General features: G+C 42.9%; 1 protein-coding gene across 11 annotated transcripts in view; it reads left to right on the top strand.

Annotated features, from left to right (window-relative positions):
- The window catches only part of RAPGEF4 (Rap guanine nucleotide exchange factor 4), a gene marked incomplete at both ends in the record, with an annotated part of 342,537 nt that overhangs the window by 233,362 nt on the left and 86,389 nt on the right, over positions 1-22,786 (top strand). For 7 of the 11 annotated variants that reach the window (XM_080719875.1, XM_080719876.1, XM_080719873.1 and 4 more), the window contains 4 exons: positions 14,071-14,124; positions 14,430-14,536; positions 19,080-19,201; positions 20,759-20,942. In XM_080719875.1, coding sequence (XP_080576001.1) covers positions 14,071-14,124; positions 14,430-14,536; positions 19,080-19,201; positions 20,759-20,942 — 467 coding nt within the window. The remainder of the gene's footprint in view (positions 1-14,070; positions 14,125-14,429; positions 14,537-19,079; positions 19,202-20,758; positions 20,943-22,786) is intronic. The other 4 variants (XM_080719879.1, XM_080719871.1, XM_080719874.1 and 1 more) reach the window with 1 other exon arrangement.

Raw genomic sequence — 22,786 nt, 5'->3', positions numbered from 1 at the left:
ATTAGCATCTCGTTAGAGTTGTCTTCCACCATTAGAAGAAATAAACATAATTTTATCTTGTTAAATAGGGCTTGACAGGATCTTTTTGAAAAACATGCCATCTTCAGGCTCTCCATCCAGGTGTGTTGGCAGCCTGGATCTTTGAAGCACTTTCTCGTCCCAGCATTACACTCCCTAAGTAGCCTCTAGTACATGGAAGTCTTTTCTTCCAGTTAGATACCAGTGCAGACCACAGCCTGAAACCAAACTGCAGGTTTGATTTATAAGCCACTTAAAAAAAAAATATGTGGACACACATACTTATTTGGTTGGCTTGAGAAGTCTCAACTCAGTAAAATATACATGTAAAATAATCTCCTTCCCCTATCCCCTGGAAGAAACTGTGTTAAGTTGAAAGCCTTCTTTCCTCTCTGGTACTTAGCAACCATAAAAACACCCCCATCTTAATCCATAAATTTTTTGTCACTTTGGGCCCATAAAATATTATTTCAGCTATTAAGGATTAGTCATGTTCGTTATTTCAACTTGTAGCTCTCGTTGGATTTGAATCCCTAAAGAGATGGGTGCTGGTGGGATGGGTGCGGTGGCCTCTCCCCACCCAACTCTGCTCCCACTTCACCCCTGGCTTATGGAAGGGAGGAAGACATTGCTTCTTTTGGCTGGTCAGACGGATGATTCGTCCCTTGATTAGGAGGTCCTTGCTGCTGGTTTGGTTGGTTATGGACCATATACACTCTAGGTGTGAGAAGAAACCCAGAAGACAGACTCGACTGGTGATAAAATAGTTATCATATAATCCCAAGGCCAGGAGTGACCTGCCTGGAAAGTTCAATGAAAAATAGAAGTATTAGTAGACATCCATTTTTGCTAAAATGCTAGGGAAGATTCTGTTTGGGAGAGTTGAAAAGTTAATTCTAGTTACCTCTGATTAATTTTTGCTTTGGTTTTGAAGGACTTTTTCAAAAAATAAACTTTAATCTTTAGAACTGTTTTAGAGTAGCTGGGCATGGTGGCACACACCTGTAATTCCAGTACCTGGGAGGCTGATACAGAAGGATCCCAGGTTTGAGTCTGGCCTCAATAATTTAAGATGTGTCTTAGCAACTTAGTAAGACCCCCTTCAAAATAAAATATAAAATAGGGCTGGGGGTGTAGCTCATAGGCAAAATGCCTCTGGGTTCAACCTCCAGTACCAAAACAAAACAAAACAAAACAACTTACAAAAAAAAGCTGTCTTAGGTTTACATTAGAGCAGATAGCACAGAGAGTTCTCATATACTTCCCTACACCTAGTTTTCCCATTATTGGCGTATCAGTGTGGCAGATATGTTATAATTAACAAACCATTATTGTTATGATGTCAACTAAAATCTATACTTTGATTTTCTAGGTTTTTCACCTAAAGTCCTTTTTCTGTTCCAGAATAGCATCGGGACACCACATCACATTTAGTCATTACATCTCCTTAGACTTACTTTGAATGACCTTGACAGTTTTGAGGAGCAATAATAAGTCTGAGAAACCATCATAGCTAAGAGGAGTATTTTGTAGAAATAATCCCTCAGTTAAGATTCATCAGATGACTTCTCACTCTCGGGCTGGGGTTGTGGGTTTAAGGAGAAAGAACAGAGATAGAGCGCCATTTTCCTCACATGAAGTAAAGGGGACATACTATTAGCATGGCTCACTGTTGACGGTGACATTGACCACCTGGCTGAGGTAGTGTTTGCTATGTTTTCCACTAAAAAGTTACTCTCCCCCTCTCTTCTCATTACTTGCTCTTTTGAAGGAAGGCTCTATGCATATCTACACTTAAAGAATCAGGAGTTCAACTGGATACCTGTAATCCCAACAAGAGTTTCATAAGTTCAAGGCCAGCCTGGGCAACTTAGCAAGACTCTGTCTCAAAATAAAAATAAAAAGGGCTGAGGGCATAGCTTAGTGGTAGAGTGCCCCTACTACAAAAAATAAAAAAGGGGAAAAAATGATAAGTTCTATTCTCTCTCTCTTTGAGGACATACACAGTAACTATATAAATTATCTAGAATTCTCAGCCATGGGAAGTTTGTCTCCTCTCCCACATTTATTTGTTTATTCAATCATTTATTTATATTCCTGTGGACTCATGGGTACTTATTTTATACTTTGTATTATCATCCAATGCTATTTCCTGTGTTTTATCACTCACATGATCGTAGATTTGGTCACTGGGCGTTCTTTTCAATTGGCCCCTGTGTATGTTTGAGATACCCCCATCATTATGGGATGTGTTTGCTTGCTACCTTTTTGAGCATTTCCTCTCTTTTTGGCACTACAGGGTATACTCAGTGCTGTTCTTATATATCCCCTACCCTAGCCACAGAATCAGCCATCGACCCAAGAGACCTTGGTTGCTTTTATTGGAGAATAACATTAGAAGCCATGAACATTAGAAGCCAGCCGTGTACTCATTGCTCCTGGGGTAGCCCTGCTTCCAGTCCCTGTCAGTTGGCAAAGCAAGGAAAGACAGGTGTGTAGGCCAACCCGTGATGAGGTCTCTGACTGTAACAGCGTTGGTCTGTTTCTCTGTCACTATTTGCCCCACATCTTTTAAACCTCTTTTCTCAGGTATATGCACATTTAGGATTGTTATGTCTTCTTAGAAAAGTGACTCTTTTATTAATATGTAATACCTCTCTTTGTCCATAATAATTTGCCTGTTCTAAAGTCCACTTTGTCCAGAATTAATCCATCTATTCCATTTTTTTAATTAGTGCTAGCATGATGTCATCTTTCACTACCCTTTATGGTGAACCCACTTGGGCCTTTATATTTAAGTGAGTTTCTTGGAGCCAACATCTGGTTGGGTCCTCTGAAGATCTCAGATTTTTATTAGTTTTGAGAATTCTATGATTTTATCTCAGCACATCAAATAGACTTAAATTTTCAATGTTTAATTTTATAGTTAAAACAAAAAATTTTTTTTAATTTTTGTATTAGTGCACTGTATTTTTATCATAATGGGATTTTTTATTTTTTATCATAATGGGATAAAAAAATTTTATCATAATGGGATAAAAAAAAACTTTTGTAGACATACATGCACATATCGCCCAATTAGCCCCTAACCGGTCCCCACCCCGTAAAATAAAAATTTTGAACATTGATTTTTTTTTTTTTTTTTGGTGGTACTGAGGATTGAACCCAGGGGCCTTCTACCTCTGGGCTACACTCCCCGACCTATTTTATATTTTATTTGGAAACAGGGTCTCTTAAGCCAGCTGAGGCTGGCTTCGAACCTGCACCATCCTCCTGTCTCAGCCTCCCAAGCGTGGGATTACAAGCGTGTGCCACCATGCCTGGCGAACATTGAACTTTTTAATTGCCTTAGAGCTTGCAATATTTTTCAATCAATCTAAATCCACCTTCAAATAACAGTAAGGTATTTCACCTGTAGTAGGTACCTTATGACACATTATTCCCATTTCTTCCCTCCCATTCATATTACTGCCATTCATTTTACTTATTAATATGTCAGAATCAATATACTGTTACTAATTTTATTTCAAAGTCATCCTTTAGCTCATGTAAGAATGAGGAAAATAAGACTTTCTTTTGCCTTGATTTATTGTTTTTCTGATATTCTTCCTTTAAAATAAATTATTTATTTTAAATATTTAGTCTGAGATTAATCTGAGCTTCTGACCTATCCTATTTTCTTTCTTTCTAAAAATTTCTTTTATTATTTCTCACACGACTAGTCTGTTGGCAACTAATTTCCTCAAGTTTTGTTTGTCAGAGAAATTCTGTATTTATCGTGTGTGTGTGTGTGTGTGTGTGTGTGTGTGTAACACATATTCTACAACTTACCATCTAAGCTATTTTTTAAGAATATAATTCAGTAGTTCTCCTTTACTTCTGAAGTATAATTTTTCTGGCTATAGAATTCAAAGTTGAGCCGGGCGTGGTGGCACACGCTTGGAATCCCCACGCTTGGGAGGCAGAGACAGGAGGATCGTGCAGGTTCGAAGCCAGCCACGCTGACTTAAGAGACCATGTTTCCAAATATAAATATGAAAAATAGGTCTGGCTGGGAGTGTAGCCTGTAGGTAGAAGGGCTTCCAAGAACCCCAGTACCACCAAAAATTAAAAAAAAAAAAATTTTTAAAGAATTCAAAGTTGATGAGAATTTTTTTTTCTTTCAACATTTAAGATATTTCACTCTATTCTCTTCTTGTTTACATGTTTTTTTTGTTGTTGTTGTTGTTTTTTGTTTTTTGTTTTAGTACTGGGATGGAACCCAGGGGCATTCCACCACTGAGCTATATCCCCAGCCCTATTTTTAATTCTTTATTTTGAAACAGGGTCTCAATGAGTTGCAGAGGGCCTCACTAAGTAGCTGAGGCTGTCCGCGAACCACAGTCCTCTTGTCTCAGCCTCCCGAATGCTGGGATACAAGTGTGTGCCACCACGCCCGGCTCAACTTTGAATTCTATAGCCAGAAAAATTATACTTCAGAAGTAAAGGAGAACTACTGAATTATATCCTTAAAAAATAACTTAGATGGTAAGTTGTAGAATATGTTTCACACACACACACACACACACACACACACACACACACACACACAGGATAAATACAGAATTTCCTGTATAATTCTTCTCCTCTGCTCTGTGGTAGGTTTTTTTTTTTTTTTTCTACCTTCAGACCCTTTTCAAAAAGTGCCCTCTGTTTTAAGTTTTCTGAAGCTTAAATATGGTACTAGACATGGCAGAACATATATGCCTATAATCACAGTACTGAGACAGGAGGATCACAAGGTCAAGGCCAGCCTGAGCAACTTGGCGAGACTCTCAGAAACCTAGTGAGACTGTGTTTCAAAATTAAAAGTTCTGGGGATATAGCGCAGAGGTAGAACCCCCCTGGGCTTAATCCCCAATCCCACAAAAATGGGGGGACTAGGGTTTAGATCAGAGGTAAAATGCCACTGGGTTCAATTCCCGGTATAAAAAATAAATAAGTAAACATGTCATATATGTATAAATGTATATATACATGATAGATATAATGTATATATCAAATATGAGTATCATCTGTATAGGCTATGGGGAGGTGTAGGGTTTTGTTATTTATCACACTTTATGTTTCTAGCATTTCTGAGCTTCCTATCTGTGTAACTTGGAGTCTCATTAATTTGGGGCAATTCTCAGCCATTATTACTTCAAAACATTCATTCTGCTCTGTTCTCTCCCCATTTCTCCTTCTTGTGCTCTTCTGATTACATAGTTTTACCTTTGACATTGTCTTTTACCCTTTGACATTGTCTCATCATTCTTTGCACATTATGGGATCTTGGGAGGGTTTAAATATTTTTATCTCTGATTTCAGCTTGGAAAGTTTCTGTTGACCCATCTTTAGGATTATTAAATCTTTCATTGGCTGTATCCATTCTACCAATGAGCCCATTATGGTTATTTCTTCCTCTCCACGTTTCTGATGGAATCCAGGAGCATCGCACCTCTGAGCTACACCCCCAGCCCTATGTTTTAGTCTTTTTATTTCTTGAAACAAGGTTTCATTGACTTGTAAAGGGCCTCACTGAATAGCTGAGGCTGTCCCTGAACCATGATCCTCTAGTCTCTGCCTCCCAAATGCTGGGATTACAAGCATGCACCACCATGCCCTGCTTCTTAGAGTTTTTAACTTCTTTGCTTACATTACCCAACATGCCCTTGCATAGTGCCTACAATTTCCATTAGTATTATCAATGGGATAATATTCCATGGTTAGCATATTAATCCTGGCCTATTTAAATTTTCTGTTGGACAATTCCAAAATCTGTATCCCATCTATCTCATTCTGATGCTTGGTTTGTGTCACCAGACTGTGTTTTTTGGTTTGGTTTGGTTTTTGCCTTTTAAAAGCTGAATATGATATATCAGTAATAAGAATCAAGATAAAGAGGCCCTTAGTATGAAGTTTTGTATGAATCAGGCTAAGAAGTGGGAGGTGAGCCGGGCGTGGTGGCGCACGCTTGTAATCCCCGCGCTTGGGAGGCAGAGACAGGAGGATCACGCAGGATCGAAGCCAGCCGCGCGCGCTGGCTTAGGAGACCCTGTTTCCAAATAAAAATGTAAAAATAGGTCTGGGAGTGTAGTCCGGAGATAGAAGGGCTTCCAGGAACCCCAGTACCACCAAAAAAAAAAAAAAAAAAAAAAAAAAGAAGTGGGAGGTGATTAAAGTTTGCTGAAGTTAAACCAGAGACTTCAGATTCCTCTAGTGTTCTTATTTGTGTATCCTGCTGTCTTTGGGCTTTCCTAAGGACTGACAGCTCTCTCCGCTGCAATCTACTCTTTTTATACTGGTGCAACAGAGGAACGTAGGGGAAGGGAAGTGTCCTAACAGTGGGCGGTGACCTTCACACCTATGTCTTAGCTTCCCCCCCCCCAGTTGATACAGGAAATGTAGAAGAGGTGCCCTTCCCTCGGGTGGCATAAGACTCTAATAGAGCCTCCCTGGAGAGTAGGCCTTTGCCATAGAGAATGCTCGGGTGTATTTCACAATGGTTACCTTCCCCTCCTCTTGCCAGAGCCACTAGGAGATCTTCTTTGGTCTTTACTCTGAGACCCTGCTGGGCTTGAAGTAGGTAAACCTCACCAAGACATTGGGGGCGCACCTGAGACTGCCCCAGCCCCAGGCTTTCTCACTCTAGGGTAGGCCACTTTCAGTGGCCGGAGTTCATCGAGGCTGCCACTGTGCTCTGCCAGTTTGTGTCTTCATTGCCGGTGAGCCCAGCCCGGCTGTGACCCTCGAGTCTCCTGCCGCTCCAGATTTTGGAGTGACTGTTCTGCAACCTGAGTTCTCTGATGGACTCAAGAGAGTCATTATTTTCATTCTTTTGAACCTTTTTTTAAGGACATAAGTGACAACTTTTAAGCTCTTTACTTGTTGAAGATGAACTGAAAATCTAAGTGTATTCTGAACTGGGAAAGACCTAGGGGATCGGGAAGCCAACACATGGGAGCCGAAGAAGTCTATAGATGGTTTTTCCATGGTTTCACAAATGGAAAAATTTACATAGTTATTTCAGATGGCAAGATCTGCCTATGAGTCTGACTGGGTCCTTGATTTAATCTCATCTGGTCAGCACCAAAGAGTGATGGCATTGTGACAATTATTATAAAAATGTGACAATTATTATAAATCCATTTCAAAGACCTTAATTGTATTATTTCAAAATATCAAAACAAGGGAAAGTAACAATATTTTAGTTTGCTTTTTTGCTGTGTTGACCAAAACGCCCAGTAAGCACAACTTAGAGAAAGAAAGATTTATTTGGGACTCATGATTTCAGAGGTCAGTCCATGGTCAGCCAGCTCGGCGGAAGCAGAACAGCTTAGGGCAGGGCCATAGGGCATGGCCGAGGAGGACAATCCCCCCTCAACTCGGTGGCGGTGAGGGACAGAATCAGTCCCCAAGTCCTCCAGTGGGCCACCTCCTTCAGTCATGCCCTGCCTCTGAACCTTACTTAGCACATTAATACATTGCTTAACACATTAGTTTGGGGGGACATTTTAAATCAAAACCATAACAAACTCCTAAAAGTATATTGTCTTCCTTAAGAAAATTAAATTAAATATTATTCTCCCAACTTCCTAGAGATTTGCTCAACTGAAATAAGAAAGGAGTGGGAGGTTGAAGTCCACAGTGCCATGGCATTTACTTGTGGACCCAGAGGGCCTCCCTAGTGGTTAACCCATAGAAGCTTGGCTTTCCCAGCAAGACCAAGAGCTTGTTTGTTCCAGCACTTTCTCCAAGCCCCTACTTGAGCATCGCGCCTTGCTCTGCACACTATAGGCCTTCACTAAACCCCTGACTCCAGTCGGATGTAGACTCTGGTGACTTCTTATTGCCCAGGACTTCTGGGGGCCCGCATGAGCTTTGTGTCCTGATCTGGTTTGTTATTCTTGTCTCTTGGCTTAAGATGCTGTGCTTGCAGAAAGGCTTCTATGAGCAAATACTTGAGTAAAAAACGAATTACCCCCTTTCAAAAGGGTCTGAATATGGCTTTTCATGAGGCCTATTACAGGGCCTTAGACCTCATTATGATCTACTGGGGAGTCATTGTGCATCTTGTAATGGAGGCTAAATTCCTATTTTTCATCACCTGATTAGTATTTCTGAATTGGCTCTGGTGCCAGAAGGAATATTTTCCCTGACTCTTTCTCCCTTTCAATAGTAATATAAACATAATAAAAAGCAGCAGAAAGAGCATCTCCTTTCCAGAAACAAACAAAAACCAATTACGGTCAATCCTGAGGGAAGTCTTCAGGGGAGACAGCCAAAAAACGCGGAGAGGAAGCTGAATGCCACTGTCTTTATCTGTCCTCCCTGCCTCGTGTTGAGGAACACATTTCCACAGCCCAGTTTGGATTCTTTCATGCCCATGTAGTAAGTAAGAAATTTTTATCAATGTATGATTGATGTGTTGAAATGTATAAAACTGAATCAGAGAGAGGTGCATTCCTTGGACTCCGTGATAGGTACACTCTGGCTATCGGTCCAGCCAGGAGCGGCTCTAAGAAATAAGCCAGATAGTCACTAATGAAGCCCTGCTTCATACTGGCCCCTCACCCCACCCGCCTTCCTTGCCTATGGCCAGCGGAAAGTGTGCCTGGAGTCCATGGGACAGCCAGTGGGTGAGGGGTGGGGGTGCAGAGTGTGGGGACCGCGCCCTGGTCTGTGGCTGCGGAGACCACCCTGCTGTGAGGGCTCTGGGCAGGGCCCTCAGTTCACGTCTTTGTCCTTCTTGTGCTCCGCTGTGAGCCGCAAGGGGCCGGCCCCTGCACGGTGTGTTCCCTGAGCTCCTCTTGCCCTTTGTTATGCCTTTTGGTGGGTTTTCTGGCTCTGAGTCTCACTAATAATACCATACTAATCTAATCATTTGTAAAATGAACTTCTTTTTCCTACTTCTCTGGCTTCTGGCTGGAGGGAAATTGGGCACTAGAAGGTCTTGGCTCCCTCTCCACAGCAGGCGTGGGGGCAGCATCTCTGGCAGTGTCTGTACCTCCAGGCGTCTTTGAAGCTCTCCTCCAGGCTCCGGTGTCCACTTGGACGCTGGTTCAAGCCTCTGCAATGCTTCTTTCTCTCTGTTCCTTTCCCCAAGGTCTTGCTTTACCAACATCAGGGTTAGCTGGGGGCAGTCTATTTGGCTTCCCAGCTATTGCAGCACTGTAAAACCACTTCCCAGGGTTGAATTCCCCTCCATGGTCAGTACTCCTAGCAGTTTCTTTTTCCCGGGTAGACGCTCCTGCTACCCCTGTCCCTAGTTATGTTAGCACTGGTAGGGCGATTGCTCATTGCCTAATGTTTTATTATTACCAAGTTGCTTTTTAAAAAGTTAATTCTGAGCCAGGTGTGGCGGTGCGTGCCTGTAATCCCAATACTTGGGAGCCTGAGACAGGAGGATCGCAGGTTTAAGAATGGCCACAGCAATTTAGCGAGGTTCTGAACAACTTAGCAAGATCCTGTTTCAGAATTTAAAAAAAAAAATTTTTTTTAATTGGCTGGAAGTATAGCTCAGGGTAGAATTCCCCTGGGTTCAATCCCTAGGACCCCCTCCCACACACACACACACACACAAGCTGCTTCCGACCAAGCATGATGCATGATGTCAATGTGGAATCTCAGTAGGTCAATAGGAATATTTATTACTGGAAGCTCATAATATCAAGTCTAATGCCTGATAACCTAGAAGGGCATTCTTGCACTTTTCTTAGTGCACTTTAATCAAATAGAACATAAACTCTTCCAAAGTGTGAGCCAAGATGTCTTTAGGAGAAAAGGGCAGATAGGATGGGGTGGTTGTACCTGTGGCATATTGAGTGCTAGACCTGGATTCAACTCTCAGCAATTCCAGTTATTAGTTGTGTGAGCTCGTGAAAGGCCCTATATATCTCTGGCCTTAGTTTTTTCAGCACAAGATGAAAATAATAATAAAATAGGAAGCTGGACATAGTGGTTCACACCTGTAATCACAGTACTTGGAAGGCTCAAATAATAAGATTGAAGGTTTGAGGCCAGCTTCAGCAATTTAGTGAGGCCCTCTGCAACTTAGTGAGACCCTGTTTCAAAATAAAAAATAAAATAGGGCTGGGGATGTAGCTCAGAGGTAGAATGCCCCTGGGTTCCATCCCCAGTACCATAAGTAAAATAAAGTAACATAAAATAAAATAAAATAAAATAAAATAAGGAGATAGCACAGATAAAGGAGCATGGCACATATGTGTACATCTTTTTCTAGGAATAGTTTTCTTACTGGAATTCTCACCAATAGCATTGCACATTGTTTTTCCTTCTTCTGTTTAACCTCATCATTTGTAAATATGAATTATTTTTCTACAGCACAGATATGGTAAAATTCCCAAAATTATTCCAGGCGTGGTGGCGCACGCTTGTAATCCCCGCGCTTGGGAGGCTGAGACAGGAGGATCACACAGGCTTGAAGCCAGCCTCAAGTACTTAGTGAGGCTCTCAGCAACTTAGTGAGACCCTGTTTCTAAGTAACGTATTAAAAAGCTCTGGGAGTATAGCCCGGAGGTAGAAAGCCCCCGGGTTCCACCCCCAGTACCACCAAAAAAAAAAAAAAAAAATTGTCAAAATGAAATTGACTTGAAAGCCAAGGGGAATGAAAGCAGAAATAATTAAGTGGATCCCAACACAATCCAGTCACATTCATGATGTAAAGGTTCCCTGAACAGGCTTTGGCCAGTGATTGTTTCTGAGAGACCGTCACAGTGCTCTGTCTCATAACATATGGCTGTTAGGCACCAAGGTATTTCTTACAGTGTGGGATACTGCCTGACTGAACACAGTGTCCTTTCAAATACAAATTCCTGCTCACTCAAAATAATATTTGCCCTGCTCTTACCTTTTACATCCCTGGAGGTTTTATTTATATAAAGAGGCATCCCCTCCTCAAAACTTATATGCATGGCATTGCCCCTAAACCTAAAATGTTTGAGCTAGAGAACCTTCTGAGAATACTGCCTTTTGTCTGATTAACATAGCTGCTTGGTCCCAGAGCTGGTACGAGGATTATCTAGCTAACAGAAAATCTTGTGTACATGTTATACCTTTAGAAGTTGCAAATCAAAGGGAAAATCCTGATTAAAGCTTGGTGCCTCCCCAGCTTAAGTAACACTTTTCTTTTCAAGGCTCCAGGGAACCAAAAGGAAGCTTCCAACAAAATAAAACTAGAGGCCACTTGTTAGCATTTTGTTCAAACACAGAAATAAAGAGATGTAATCTTCAAATATGTTTTTTTGAGTTTACAAAAAAATACATATTTGTTTGTTAATCCGCAAGCATGGGCATCCTTTCTCAACCCCAGCTCTCTGCCTCTCAAAGACCACTGCAAAGGAAAGTTGTTTTTGGAAGCTAATCCCACATCCATGTGCCCATGACATCTTTCCTCCAAGACAGAAAGAGAATGGGTTTCTACTTTTATTTTCAAGAATAACCAAAGGCCTTTACAACTAACATGCATGACCAGGCACAGACCTAGGCACGTGGACCGATGTGTATAGTGTAGAGACAGGATGCACGAGAGCTGAGATCACAACTGGGAAATACGCAGCGTGTTTTAACTTCACATTTCCAGAGTCCTGGTGTTTGGTGGCCTTGCAGTTTGAATGTTCTCCGAGGTGATAGGCCATCACAGAAGTCTCCTGTCTTCTTGGAGGCTTTAGTATAAGTACAGGAACTCTGAGAGCTCACAGTCCCTCCCCCATCCACAGGTCTGCTATAAGAGAACACAGGCTTCTTCAGGGCAAAGTCTGTCTGTGTTCAAAGTCGTTATTGAAGTGGACCAGACTAACATTGCTGGATCTGTACTGCTTATAAACAGCGTGCTACTGAAAGGCCATCGTAGCACTTACTGCTTGTGCCATAACTTCAAGAGAGGAACCAAGCTCTGCTAGATGCCAGAGAGAGGACGGAAATGTTTAAATTCAGTGAAAGTTCAGCCCTTCTAAATAAATTTGCACATCATCTATGCATTTTTTAAAGCTTGATATTCTTTTCTCTTTTTTTCTTAATTCTATTACATTAAAAGCATTCCCCAAGCTGGGCTTGGTGGCACACGCTTGAAATTCCAGCATTTGGGAGGCTGAGACAGGAGGATCTCAGGTTCGCAGGCAGCCTTAGCTACTTAGTGAGGCCCTCTGTAACTCGGTGAGACCCTGTTTTGAAATAAAGAATAAAAAATAGGGCAGGGGGGTGTAGCTCAGAGATAGAATGCCCCTGGGTTTCATCCCCAGCACTGCAAAAAGAAATAAAAATAAAAGTATACCCCCACCTGAACTTTATTCCTGATCAAGAAGAAGGTATATATTTATACATGTATTTTTGTATTTGGGCCCATACAGTGTTTTAATTTTTTATTTTATTTTTTTATTTTTTGGTGGTACTGGGGTTCCTGGAAGCCCTTCTACCTCCGGTCTACACTCCCAGACCCGTTTTATACTTTTATTTGGAAACAGGGTCTCAAGCCAGCGCGGCAGACTTCGAACCTACGCGATCCTCCTGTCTCTGCCTCCCAAGCGCCGAGATTAAAAGTGTGCGCCACCACGCCCGGTGACAATGTTTAAAAAAAAATTGAGCTTTATTTTTTCATTGTTTATATTCTCTAAATTGGAGGGAGAAATTTACTAATTCCACCGTACGAGGCTTCTTGTTGTAAAAAGTTGGGGGTTACTATAAAGCATAATGATCTCTGTATCAGATTTTTGTGGCTGCTATAACAAATTACTATAAATTGAGTATCTTGAAAGAACACGGATTGCTAACCTTGCCGTGCTTTAGAATTCTGAAGTGGGTCTCACTGGGCTAACAAGATCAAGGTGGCTGCAAATGGCCTTCTTTCTGGAGGCAGTCTGCTTGTTGCTCCATTGTCCAGAGGCTGCCCACATTCCTTGGCTCTTGGCCTCTTCATCTTCAGAGCCTGCCAATCCAGGCCTACTCCTCCTCACACTGGATCTAACTCTTTTCCGTCTTGTAACACCCTTAGGATTTCATCAAGCCCTTCTGGAAACACCAGGATATTCTCCCTGTTTTTAACTTAGCCACATCCATGTTCACAGAGTTCTTTTTGCCACATAACCTAACATTCATAGGTTATTGTAATAAGGACACAGACATCTTTGGGTGGGCATTATTCTGTCTACTAAAATCTCATAAGAAATAAACTGCCATCTTGCCTTCTGGAAGGGATGTAAACTGGGTCGTATTAGTGGCTCCTCTACTATCTTGGGCTGAATTTATCATTATCCTCCATTCGGAAATGCCATTGCCAGATATTTTGGGGAAAGAGCGAAGGTGTTTGGGTGAGACCAGGAGCTCAATGTGTAGCTGAGTAGCACAAAATTCTTCTGGGGTTCAGATTCAGCACCTCCTTCTGAAGTGTGTGGATATTACCAAGAGCTTTCTCTGGCCTCTAGAGCTGATCTGATGGCCATGGGATCCTGAAAACTGTACAGGACTTTGTCAAAGAAGAAGTACGCTGGCTGCCCCAGAGGGCTCAGGGAGATTGGGTGCACAGATCCACTAAGAAGCCACACTTGAAAATTAAAACACTTTCTAAAAATAAAAAATGCTGAAAAAGAATCTTAACTGCATGAGAGAGAATGAAATAGCTCGTTTCCATCCCAAATCTACCCACATTCCCTGAGATAGGTCATTTTAATCTCTGTTTATGTTTATCTTGTTTTGCTTTTTTCTCCTGCTCTGATGTTTGTTGTGCTTCGAGCAGATATTTATTCCTTTCTCATTAAGCCTACAAACATCTAATCATTCCTATCTGTTTGGTTTTTTCTTTTAATAATTTATATTTAAATGTTGGCAAATTGAATGGTCTAATTTTGCCCTTTGAATGCCTAAGCATTCAAGTTCTTTAGGCAGCTTTTTATCTCTTGCTTTTTTAATTCTATTTGCGTTTTATAAAAATTGATATTTCTTATTATCCCCAACCCATAATTTTCTTTACTGAACTTTTTGTTTAATTTTCTTTTGCTTTGACATTTTATTTTTCAGACACCTCTCATTGAACCTCACGTTCCTCTTCGTCCTGCTAACACCATTACCAAGGTAATGGGATGTAGGTGGGTTGATGAGCCATCTAAGCTCGATTCTTAAAGAGCAAGGTGGTCCATATGTCAGAGCATCACATCGAGAAGCCTCCAATCCATCTAAAGACAATAAATATTCAGTGCATCTCAGTTCTCAACATGAAGCAGTGACATGTCACACAGTGAGCAATGTAAATATGTATGAGTAGGCTGTTTTTCTAGCCAGACTCAATTAGAAAGCGATTTAAGGATTCATCCACTTTGTTCTCCTTCTATAAACTCTCTTTCTTTCTTCTCCCCTCCTTTCACCAAATTGAAATCTAGGTCCCTTCAGAGAAGATCCTCAGGGCTGGAAAAATTTTACGAAATGCTATTCTCTCGCGAGCACCTCATATGATAAGAGATAGAAAATACCACCTAAAGACATACAGGTATGTGTGCTAATTCTAATGGCTGTGGTTCCCTTCCATTCAGGCTTAGTGAAATGGAAACAAATCTGCTTCTCCCTGTTTTTCATCTATGGGAGCCCACTTATCAAGGTTCCAGAAGGCCTAAGCTTCTCTTGGATCCTACTATACCGTGGGTGTGTAATTATCCTTAATATTCCAAGCAATTACCCCTTAACTAATTTGCTTGGACATTGGTTTAATTAGGATGAACAAGGAGAAGAAAAGTTTTGTGTTTCTATCTGGTAGTGTCTTTTAGGAAACCAGCTGAATATAGATCACATTCATCTAACATTTACAGTGTGCTTATTTATGCCCAAAGATCTCAGCACATCCCTTCTGTACAGGTATTTGGCCATTATTACATGATGAAACTAAGTTAGCTCAAAGACATGAAATATTTCTCTTTGTCCAAGCCTCAAGTTCATTGAGTGACAGAATTAGAGTTTAAGCCAAGATTGGTTTGTTTTCAAATTCAGTGATCTTTTTATTCATCTGCTCATTCATTCATTCCAACAAGTTTATTCCACACTTCATGAGTGCCACATACTGTTTTACTCCAGAAGCCCCAAGGAGGCAGCAGTGAACAAAATATAAAAAGTCTTCTATGGAGCTTATTTTCTTTCGTTCTCTTTCTTTCTTTCTTTCTTTCTTTCTTTTTTTTTTTTTTTTTTTTTTAGGACTGGAGATGGAACCCAGTGGGGGCATTTGACCTCCGAGCTACACCCCCTGCCTTATTATTTTATTTTTTATTTTGAAGCAGGGTCTCACTAAGTTGCAGAAGGCCTCTCTAAGTAGCTGAGGCTTGCAACAAACCACGATCCTCTGGTCTCAGCCTCCCAAATGCTGGGTTACCACCGTGCTAATGTAACATTTCATTTATTCTTTTTTTTTTTTTTTTTTGGAGGTACTGGTGATGGAACCCAGGGCCATTCTACCTCTGAGCTATACCCCTGGCCCTATTTTTTAGTCTTTATATTTTTTGAAACAAGGTCTCACTGAGTTGTGAAGGACCTTGCTAAGTAGCTGAGGCTGTCCACAAACCTCAATCCTCCAGTCTCTGCTTCCCAAATGCTGGGATCACAAGCGTGCACCACCACACCCAGCCATAACATTTTATTCTAATGTGCAAATGGTAAGATACTCAACTTTATCAATCTATAATCAGATAGAGTAAGGATTCCTCATTAGAACTGTCACTGGAGTTGAGAAATGACAAAAACAAAGAAAACTGGAGCTCTGTGGTTAGTTGAACCTCCTGAGATAACTGAGACATGGCGGGCCAACTAAGAATTCTCACTTTTGATTGTATCGATTCAACAAATGTTAGGGGCTAGAATAACCAATATGTGTCACACAAGCCCTCAGTCTCTCTTCTTGAACCCATGGTTCAGACAGAGCCTCCCACCCTGCAGTCAGTCAAGCTCTTTCCCACTTAGGCTAGGTATGACCTCAGATCTGATTAACCATGGCATGAGTCAAAACCCGCTGGATTCACATGAACCAAATTCATGAACCACAGTGAAAAGCTATAATACAAATTTTAAAGTTACCACAGATGTACATCTTTTTAATGACAACCAGCTATGGTAGAACCTGTGAAATTGTGCCTGGGCCACCCTGCAACAAACCTACCACCTCTCTGCACCTCAAGACCCATTCTTTTTCAAGGACAGAGATGGGAAAACATTACAAACCCTGACTCTCTGGATCACTGTTTCTATACACCATGCAAGCTAATATTCTTCTCCGCTTGTTTTTGGTGTGAATATGTTAGAAGACCAAAATCAACAGTCTGTTACATTTAGGTTATCCTCTTGATAGAGCTTTGGAAATGGTATGGGATCTGAGAAGCTCCTTAGTTTTATGTAGCACATAATTTTAAGGAAAGTAAAGGATAAAACAACCAGAAATCACATATCCCCAGAGCTCAACATCTTTAACTCATTAAGTGGATCTCAGAATCTCACGTGGCTAAATGATCTTTTTCTTTTAAAATTTGGATTAAGCTGAGCGTGGTGACAATGCTTGTAATCCCCGCTCTTGGGAGGCTGAGACAGGTGGATATATATATATATATATATATATATATATATATATATATTTTTTTTTTTTAATATATGGGAGTATCACCCGGAGGTAGAAAGCCCCTGGGTTCCACCCTGAGTACCACACACAGGGTGGTACAGGATGACACACAAAAAAAGTTTGGATTATTTTTTTTTCCTGAATTTAAGACATGATTATATTTTCCTGGGTACTGAGTTGCGTTAGGGAAATTCCATTAAGTATGTCATATTTTGTGACAAATAATGGAAACTAGAAGTCAGAAGTAATGATCTCTTTCTTGCTCCACAGTGCTAAGATTTTAAACCCCTGAAATATAGGTGTTATGTCTGTTCCACACCCTATGACACAAACTAATGATCTGTTGGTGACGACCAGTGGGCTCACTGGAGGCCAGGGCGTGATTTCTTTTTCCTGTGCTCCCAGATCTTGTACTTCCAGCTCCTTCCTGATTCTCCCTCTTGTTCCTTGCCCCATTATATCATTGCTGCAATAGTAGGAGGTTGGAACCTCTCCAGACACAGTATTTCCCCAATTTGGTGTTAAATACATTACAAGACCAAAATTGACAGTGCTAGGGGTCTGCTGTCCATTCTGAAGTGGCGAGGGGTCATTAATGGAGAGACTACCAGCGGGCCCACCAGCTACCAGTGGCACATTTGTGGGTTTTTGCTCTATAGTCTAACTGCAAGGTTCTATACCCTTTATAAAGACCCCGATGCTCTGGAATGACCTCCATTCCATGAGCTCTCTTTAGTAAAAGCAGTCATTAAAAGTCAAATGAAGTTTCTTTATACTTTTGTAAGACTTTTCTTATTAATAAATTATCCAGTTATAAGAAGAATATATATATATAATTTTTTTATTTTATTTTGGGGGGGGGAGTCTAGGGATGGAACCCAGGGGCATTTGACCTCTGAGCTATACCCCTGCCCTATTTTTTATTCTTTATTTTTGAAACAGTGCCTCACTAAGTAGCTGAGGCTGTCCGCGAACCACGATCCTCCGGTCTCAGCCTCCAGAATGCTGGGATTATAAGCATGCGCCACCACACCCAGCTTATAAGAGGAATATTTTTATGGGTCATATGTTTGGTTGGGAATGCATATTAAGTAGGTGCCTCTTCACTCCTTGAAGTTCTAATATACAGGTGTAGACTAATAGAGCAAGCCTGGTGGGAAGTGCACAGCCTTCTCAGTACATCCACCCTGGAAATATTCCAGGGCCAGGGTCAGCCCCACGTCATGATACCCCTGGATTAGGTTGCAGAGATCCTAGAGTATTAGAACTGGAGAGGGTCTCGGAGGCCATAGTTTTCCTTCTTTCTTTTACAAGTGAGGAAACTGAGTGCCAGAAAGGTAACCAGGGTCACGTGGCTAATGAACACAGAGCTGATGTTATGTCTCCCATCTCCTCCCAGTTCAAGACTCTTCCCAAAGTGGCCCAGCACCAGGAGTCTACTTCACTTTAAACCAGAAAGACTCTCTCTGGGCCTGACCCTGCCTCAGCTCATGGCCAGAGGTGGTGCCATGTTCAGCATGGGAGGGGAGGCTACCAGTGACTCAGTCCCAGCTGTGGGCAGCCAGCTACTCCGTGACTCCCTGCCCAGCTCCCTTGACCCTTGGATCCTTGCCAAGGGCCTCAAGATTCCATTTCCTCCCTTGAACCACGATGCCACAAGCACCTGTCCTACTTTCTCACCTCACTAAAGGTTTCAGTATTTCCTGCTGTGAGTATGTATAGTTATGTATTTCCTAACTAAAAGACACGGCTTGCCTATCCAGACCAACTTACCCCAGAGGGGTGTCTTAGCAATTAATGCATGAACCTACATAAAACATTCAGCACTCTTAGATGACAGACTCCTTTAAGCGCTAATGCTCATTACACAGAAAATTTTTTTCAGAGAGATTTGCATCGCTAATTGCTTGTTTCTCCCAACACCCCTCCAAGGAAGATCACTAGTATTACTTGAAAATATAAAGTGCTATATAATTTTGCACTTATACAGTGCCTTTCTAGAGCACCTCCGAGAGCCTCACAAACATTAACTCATTCCTCGCGAGGCTCGGGTGCTGAGAGCCAGCGCTGTGCTTTGCCTTCTTCCTACCCTCAGTTTTTTTTTCTGGGACAAATTCACGATGACTGAGTTTCTGTCCCTGTGATCAGCTTACCAGTCAGTGCTGTCCCTGGAGTGGTCCTTTGGTCTCTCCTGCTGCTGCGTATCATAACGCTTTTATTTAAACAACCTGGCTTCAGAGGTTTTCTCATGAGCTGAGTGGTTTCATTGTTTGGCACCCCACTTGGAGAACCCGAGGTGCCTCATGTGATGCTTTTTTGCCATGACACCTCGGGTGGTAAGTACGCTGTGCTCTGGGGAAGTGCTCCTCTCCAAAGCCATCTCCCAACCCTCTGTCTACAAAGGGGTGATTTTCCCATCCTGTGTGTTCATCTCCTTTAGACAATGCTGCGTGGGGACAGAGCTGGTGGACTGGATGACACAGCAGACTCCATGTGTTCACTCCCGGACCCAAGCTGTTGGCATGTGGCAAGTCCTGTTAGAAGACGGTGTCCTCAACCATGGTAAGATGAGCTGCAGTCCTTGGAAAACGCTCAAGAAGCGCTAAGTGCATTTCCCTGAGTATGCTGTCGCTGAACTCCCAAATGGGCAAGAGAGAATTATGATCCCCTTAGGGACCCACCGAGCTAGCATCTTCATTTAGCAATAGAGATGCAGTGAGCGGATGCTATTGATTGCTGTGTTCCACCATTGTACCTTCCTAACTTGGGGGAACGAAGGAAAGGAAAATGAAATTGCAACCCAAGTGCATCAGTTCCAATTATGTTTATTAGTTTGCATTCACGGTTCATTGATAGTGTGATTATACTCTGAGCATTGCATAGCAATCCTGATACAGGAGCAGAATGAAGAGCAAAGAAATGTGTGGCTGGGCTGATGACATGAAAGTAAGTAATGAATCCAGACGCTGCCTTTTAACTGTGCTGCCATCTGGGAGAGCCAATTTGTATACCCACAGGATGACCATATTTAAAATCAGGAGTGCGCTCCGCAATGGCAGCCCCTGGTTGCTGCCGCCGCTCTTGTTGAATGAAGTAGCTATTCAGAACTGGCGTGTCACTGTGGCTACAGCTCGTGCCACTTGTCTAAGATCGCTTTTCCAAACAGACAAAATATTTAAGTCACGCATTTCCTTTGCCTACACCTGGGGATCCAATGATGGTTTTGCCAGTATTTATCATGTTTTAATGTGTATACTGATCTCCAGACATTGCTGCTGCTGCTGTTGTGAGGATCATTCTGAGCAGCAAGAGTCTACTACTTCTCTTCATTTTTTGAGAGTATTGATGCTTCGTCCTGAAAGGGGCTACATGATTTAGATGGGGCATGCTGAACCCAGTCCATTGTCTTCGTTCTACAATAATCTTATTGCTTACAAGGATACAAGGAGGGCTGGGGATGTAGCTCAGTGGCAGAGCAATAACCCAGCATGCATGAGGCCCTGAGTTCAATCCCCAGATAAATAACTAGATAAATAAGTAAAAAGAGGAAAAACTTTAGGAACTCAGAACGGAAAGAAAATTACCACAAAATCATTCTAGGAGTATATGTCCTGTAGTATGGTGAGCTTTGTTCAAACAATTTTCTTCTAACTTCTGTTTTCAAAATGCAGACAGATATGTTTGTAAACAGAGCATACAGGAGGAAAAACCTAAGTCCTGAGTCAGACAGAGGCGCTTTTCTTATAAGTCTGTACTTTAAAAAACTATTCTAGGGCATGGTCAGGCAGTGGGGCATTTTTCTGTCTGGGACATGCATCCAGCATCCGAGAAAATGTCACCAAGGCAATTTTTGCAGGTCACAGTGCTCATCTCCGAGAAGTTGGCAGGTCCTCAGAGGGAGCCCCATGAGGCACAGGAGGTTAGCTGGGCAGGAGGGCCGTGGGCCTCAACCAAAGCCTGGAGGCCCCGTCTTCCAGCTGCATGGCCTGGGCAGGGCCAGCCGCAAGGGTGCGGAGTCTTGGCTTGGCTCTCCCCTGACGCCGCCCGCCTGCCTCTGGCGGAGCGAGCGGCGGGGCAGAGCCCTGCTCCAGCTGACACCCGCCTTCATGTTTCCTGTAGTGGACCAGGAGCACCATTTCCAAGACAAATATTTATTTTATCGATTTCTGGATGACGAGCACGAGGATGCCCCTCTGCCCACTGAAGAGGAGAAGAAGGAGTGTGACGAGGAGCTCCAAGACACCATGCTGCTGCTGTCGCAGATGGGCCCGGATGCCCACATGAGGATGATTCTGCGCAAACCGTGAGTGCGGGCGGGCCAAGTGCTCAGGCGCCTGGGGAGGGCCCGAGGCTGGCTCCCAGAGTCCTGGCTTTCCCGGGGCCAAAGACTAGGCGCTGAAGGGCAGACACAGCCACGCTTGTGTCTTGTTTTCTTTTGAATCCTTGGGTCAAATAATTACATTTCTCACCCACCTGCATGTAAACTATAAAAATCTTCAGCGGTTGGTTCAGGGGGTCAAAACTGAACCCCCATAATAAATGACCTTTGATCAACGGCAAACAGAAACTATTTCTAGCCAGATTGCGGCAGCTTCTTTCTTCCTAGTGCCAGAGAGCAGAGTTCATCGGAGCTGTTGCCCTCATGCCTATCCATTCATTCGTTGATTCTGCTCACCCTTTCACCCCATCTGCAGCACAGATTCTTTTGAGATCACCACTGCCATGTAACTTCTTCAAGGTTCAGCCGCTGAGACATCTCTCCCATCTCAGCTGAACCCTGCCTTGCCAACAGTAGCTGCCCACCAGCAGAAATCGAAGTCTTCCAAATGTTTCATAATATAGGTTCAGTCAACGCTTAGCCTGTTAGATGCAGGGCATTCCTCTAATTGCCGTGGGTAGACAAAGACATGTAGGCCACAGTCCCGAGCTGCAGGGAGACCCGTGTGGCAAGGGATGGCTTGGCACTTGATTCTGAAGTGCCACCCAGTATTTTCTGCTGGACTTGAAATTGCCCTCCACCCTGCAACCGAGCCAGCTGGCCGAGGGCGTCAACTCGGAGTCGCTGCCTTAGCCAACCTCTTTTGTTGCCGGGTCTCAACAAGGGCACTAAGCTGTGTGTGTCTGGAGTGTCCACTGGGCACTTTCCAAGAGAGAGTCGCCCCTCAGGCCACCTCACAAACGCCCCTCCGAGTGCAGCTTTATTTCCTCCCCCAGGATCTTTCCCTTTCACTTGCCCATACTCAGTGCCGTGGAGCCTTTTCAACACATTTCATTTTTGTCACACCGTGTCCCCTTTGTCAAAACTTTCTCTTGGGTCTGAATCCCCCGCACTGTGTGTTTCAAAGGCCTTCCCTCATCCCAGTTGGTACCATCATCTTTAACTCTAGAACCATGGTTTTCAGCTCTTTCAGCCTCAAAACCTTGTCTTCAAACAGAAATTTAACAGGAAAACCCCAAATATCAAACAACAACAAAAAAGAGCCAGAGCTTCACTGACCTAAGCTGGAGTAGGGTCCAAGAAACCTGCCCAGCCAATTTATGCTCTTTCTGCCCTGAAGGATTGCAGGGGCGGTGGCTGAGGGCACACAAGAGAACCCCTAGGGCACGGGAAACTCAAACGATCGCCAGCGAGACCTTGTGCCTTTCCTCTCACGCTGCCTCCCCTCTCGTGTCCCATTCTCTTTTATGTGTCCTTCCTCACCATTTCCTGATCCACCTCTTTGCTGTCCGTTGTCATCTTCATTCAAGCCACCAGCAGGCAGTGCTTCTGAATCAGGTGGGACAGCCCCCCACGGAGCATTTGGAAATGCGTGGAGATGCTTTGGTACATGAGCAGGCACACCACTGGCATCCACAGGGCAAAGGCTAGGACCAAAAGACCCTGAACACAGAGATGCTTAAAATAAAGTGCTGCCCTGAAAATAAGGCTCCTATCTGGAAACATTGCTGTGAAGTGAGTTCTGTAATGGCAAGCAAAGGCAAATCTGTTGTGCTTGGTTTAGTCATTTATTCGCCAGTATTTATGGGACACCTGCTTCGCTTTAGCTGCTGTGCCTGGTGCTAAGGCATTAAGTCAAGCATAGAATGAGAGGGTCACTCCTCTGTCCCAGAGCTCTGGGTAGCGGAAGAGACAGGCTTAAGACCAGG

Source organism: Muscardinus avellanarius, assembly GCF_963383645.1.
Source record: "Muscardinus avellanarius genome assembly, chromosome: 2".
Classification (NCBI taxonomy): domain Eukaryota; kingdom Metazoa; phylum Chordata; class Mammalia; order Rodentia; family Gliridae; genus Muscardinus; species Muscardinus avellanarius.
This window is presented reverse-complemented; position numbering and strand designations above follow the sequence as displayed.